The sequence below is a fragment of the Parus major genome, chromosome 27 (genome assembly GCF_001522545.3).
Source record: "Parus major isolate Abel chromosome 27, Parus_major1.1, whole genome shotgun sequence".
Classification (NCBI taxonomy): Eukaryota; Metazoa; Chordata; class Aves; order Passeriformes; family Paridae; genus Parus; species Parus major.
The window spans coordinates 819,029-822,069 of NC_031796.1; the positions used below are offsets into that span (position 1 = coordinate 819,029).

General features: G+C 44.4%; 1 protein-coding gene across 1 annotated transcript in view; it reads right to left on the reverse strand.

Moving 5' to 3' along the window:
* Window positions 1-3,041, reverse strand: part of MED1 (mediator complex subunit 1) — a 17,467-nt gene that overhangs the window by 10,222 nt on the left and 4,204 nt on the right. The window contains exons 5-10 of the mRNA XM_015651401.2: window positions 2,813-2,945; window positions 2,070-2,098; window positions 1,632-1,703; window positions 1,371-1,445; window positions 923-996; window positions 625-714 (exon numbers count right to left, since the gene is read on the reverse strand). Coding sequence (XP_015506887.1) covers window positions 625-714; window positions 923-996; window positions 1,371-1,445; window positions 1,632-1,703; window positions 2,070-2,098; window positions 2,813-2,945 — 473 coding nt within the window. The remainder of the gene's footprint in view (window positions 1-624; window positions 715-922; window positions 997-1,370; window positions 1,446-1,631; window positions 1,704-2,069; window positions 2,099-2,812; window positions 2,946-3,041) is intronic.

Here is a 3,041-nt window from a genome sequence, read left to right on the forward strand (position 1 = left end):
CCATTTCCACCCATTTTCACCCATTTCCACCCATTTCCCTCCTGCCAGGTGCACCAATTGTGTCACTCTCAAAATCCAAATGCACTTGTGAGTTTGTAGTTTGCTCTTTGCAAAGCAAAACAAATAATGATTTTGGATAATTTCCCCCTTGTTTTTCCTGACAACTGGAGCTTGGTTTTGGCATTGTAACAAGAGCCAGATGTCCATGCATATAAAAACAATTTTCCAGTGTGATGGGAGAGGCTGGATGGGGCTCTGAGGAACCTGGGATGGATGGAAGGTGTCCCTGCCCACAGCAGGGGATTGGAACTGGGTGAGATTTAAGGTCCCTCCAAACCCAAACCATTCTGGGATTCTGTTTTTATTCCGACAACAAAACGTTTCACAAACTTTAAAATGAGATTCACTGCAAGGGAAAAGGCTCTGCCTGCAAACTCTCACCCCGTGAGCCCACAGGAGCCCAGCTGCAGCACAGCCACAAGGTGCAGTGGTCACCTGGGGCCAGTGTGACACCACAGGACAGCCTGTGATTGTCCTGCTGGACAGGGTGACAGCAGAAGGGAGCTGGAAATCTGCTTCCTCCCCTCCTCCAGGCAGCCCCCAGCAGTTCCACAGCTGACCTACCATTGTTCTCGTGCAAAACCACAGGGGCTCCAGTGCCATCCTCAAATAAATCATAGGGGGAGATGTAATATTTGAGGTTCATCAGGAGACCTGGGGGAGAGAAACTCCTGGTGAGGCTTCCTGAGAGGTCAACCTGATCATCCCCACCCCACAAAGCCACATGAACACCCAAAAGCTTTTTTGTCCCTCTTTTACTGTCTTATTTTCCATCAGTTAATGAACAATAATGAAAATATTGGGGGCCAGGAGCAATTCAATTTTTGTTAATTCCTTTTTTTTTAAGAGTGAATCACAATACCTCCACTCCTGGGGGTGAGATAGCCAACACTGCCATGCAGGATCTTGTCCAGGGGGTTTGCGTTGGTGGCTTGCCTGCAAGAGAGGCAGTCACAGTCTGAAACAAGCCACAGCCACACCTGAAGCCAAAATTCACGTGCTGAGACTAATTTCAACTCCAAATTCACACTTCTGGGACCCAAAGAGGGACTGATCCTCAACTTCACAAAACAAAAGCTGCTTTGCCCTCTCTCTGCAGCGTGCCTGGTTCATCACTGAATTTACAGCAGTGAAACGTGGCCAAAGCTTCCCCAATTCAAAACACAGAATCACTGAATCCACCTAGTTACAAACTTGTTATTTTGCCTTTTAGACTCTCTTCCAACCTAATCCTGCAGTTAAAAAGGAATTTCCCAGAGCTCTAAGCATTTATAGATATTTACAAAACCACACAGACACCACAAACTTACCAATACATCCCGGCCATCTTTTGGAGATCCAACTCCAAGGACTGCAGAGCCAAGTACATTTTAGTTTTAAGTTTGCTTAGGGGGAAAAAAAAACAATAATAAAACATAATGTAAGAAAACTTGAAAGGAATTGTGCAGTGCAAACCTACAAGCTTGGAGGGTTTTTTTTTTTATTATTTTATATGTGGGGATATAAATAAATGTATTCTAGACTTTTTATTTAATTTTATATATGGGGATATAAATATATCCTGGACTTACTTGTCCCCTGGCAGCTTATACAGGTTCACAAGTCCCCTCAAATGCTTTGAAAACTCATCAAAATTTTTCTCTCTGAAAAGAAAAAGAGAGGAAAAGTTATCAAGCATTGAAATTAGTAACAGATAGGTTTCATTTTAAAAAGTGACATTAATAAAGACGCTGAGCCACTTCAAAAAAAAATACTTTTAAAAAACACATGAAAATGTGTTCTTTAAATGATTCAGCTTTAATGTGCTGTGGGCTTTGAAGAAACCTTGCACAGCAGCCAGAATCACAAGATCTGAGCCAAAGCCAGAAAATCCCCTGGAGAAGTGAAGACACTTTGTGGGGAAGGAGCAGTTGTGAAGAATTTTGTGTTTCCAGACATCAAACAGCACCAGATCATTACAGCAAAGAGAAAGCTGTGAGAAAACACAACAACCCACCCCTGCCACTCACCTCAGGTGCTGCACCAGCTCTGGACAGCTCTGGAAAGGAAAGAACACACAAGGATGTCAGTGTGGAATGCAGCCACTCCAGGCTTTGTGCAGCTCTGCAGCTGGGGAATAGCAGGACAGGGAAATTCCCAAACATCAGCTTTTCCTGGGAAGCCACACGGCGTTCACAACCACGCCTTGCTGTGGATCTGCTCCTGCTCCACAAGCCCTGCTGGGACAAGCAGCAGCTAATAACATTTCCTCTTAAATTATTAATTTGAAATAATTAATCTCTCAAACTGTGAAGCTGTAGGTTGGAAATCTGTGAGATTACACAGGGATACCAAAGATGGGCTGATTTGAGGAGAGGCAGATCAAACACCAAGCTCAAACTCTCCACGTGAAGAAGGGCAGCAAAACCATTTTCTCCCAGCATTCCACATTTTAGAACTTTCCATTCTCAGATCTGAGCTCCCTAAGAGAAATTTCCCTTTCCCTTGGAAACACAGCAGTAACTTCCACAAAAACACTGAGCTAACTTTTTCAAACAATTTTGCAAGTTGTGACTCCATAGTGTGCATTGATTAGAAAATCCCAGAGGAGCAAACCACTCCGTGGAAGGTTTTACTTCCCACTAGAACGAGCAGCAAGGCTGGAACTCTGGGTCGAAGGGAATGTTAAATAAAACCCTTTTCCTCTGCTCACAATGAAGGGAGATAAACAGGAATGCCAAAAACACAATTCCTCTTTCCCAGGAATACACACCACAGGGTTTTCTCCGTGGTGAGCCACCTTGACATCACAGAGCAGCCCTGTAGGGTCCAGCTGCACTTCCACATAAAACATGTCTGAGGTGATGTAACACTCGGTGCCGTTCGCGCTCAGGTGGGATCCGAGGCTTCCAGAGCAAACACAACAAAAACTGCTGTGAGATGAACAGAAATCCCCCAGAAAACCCCACAAACCCAGCACACAAAACCCCCAGAAAACCCCA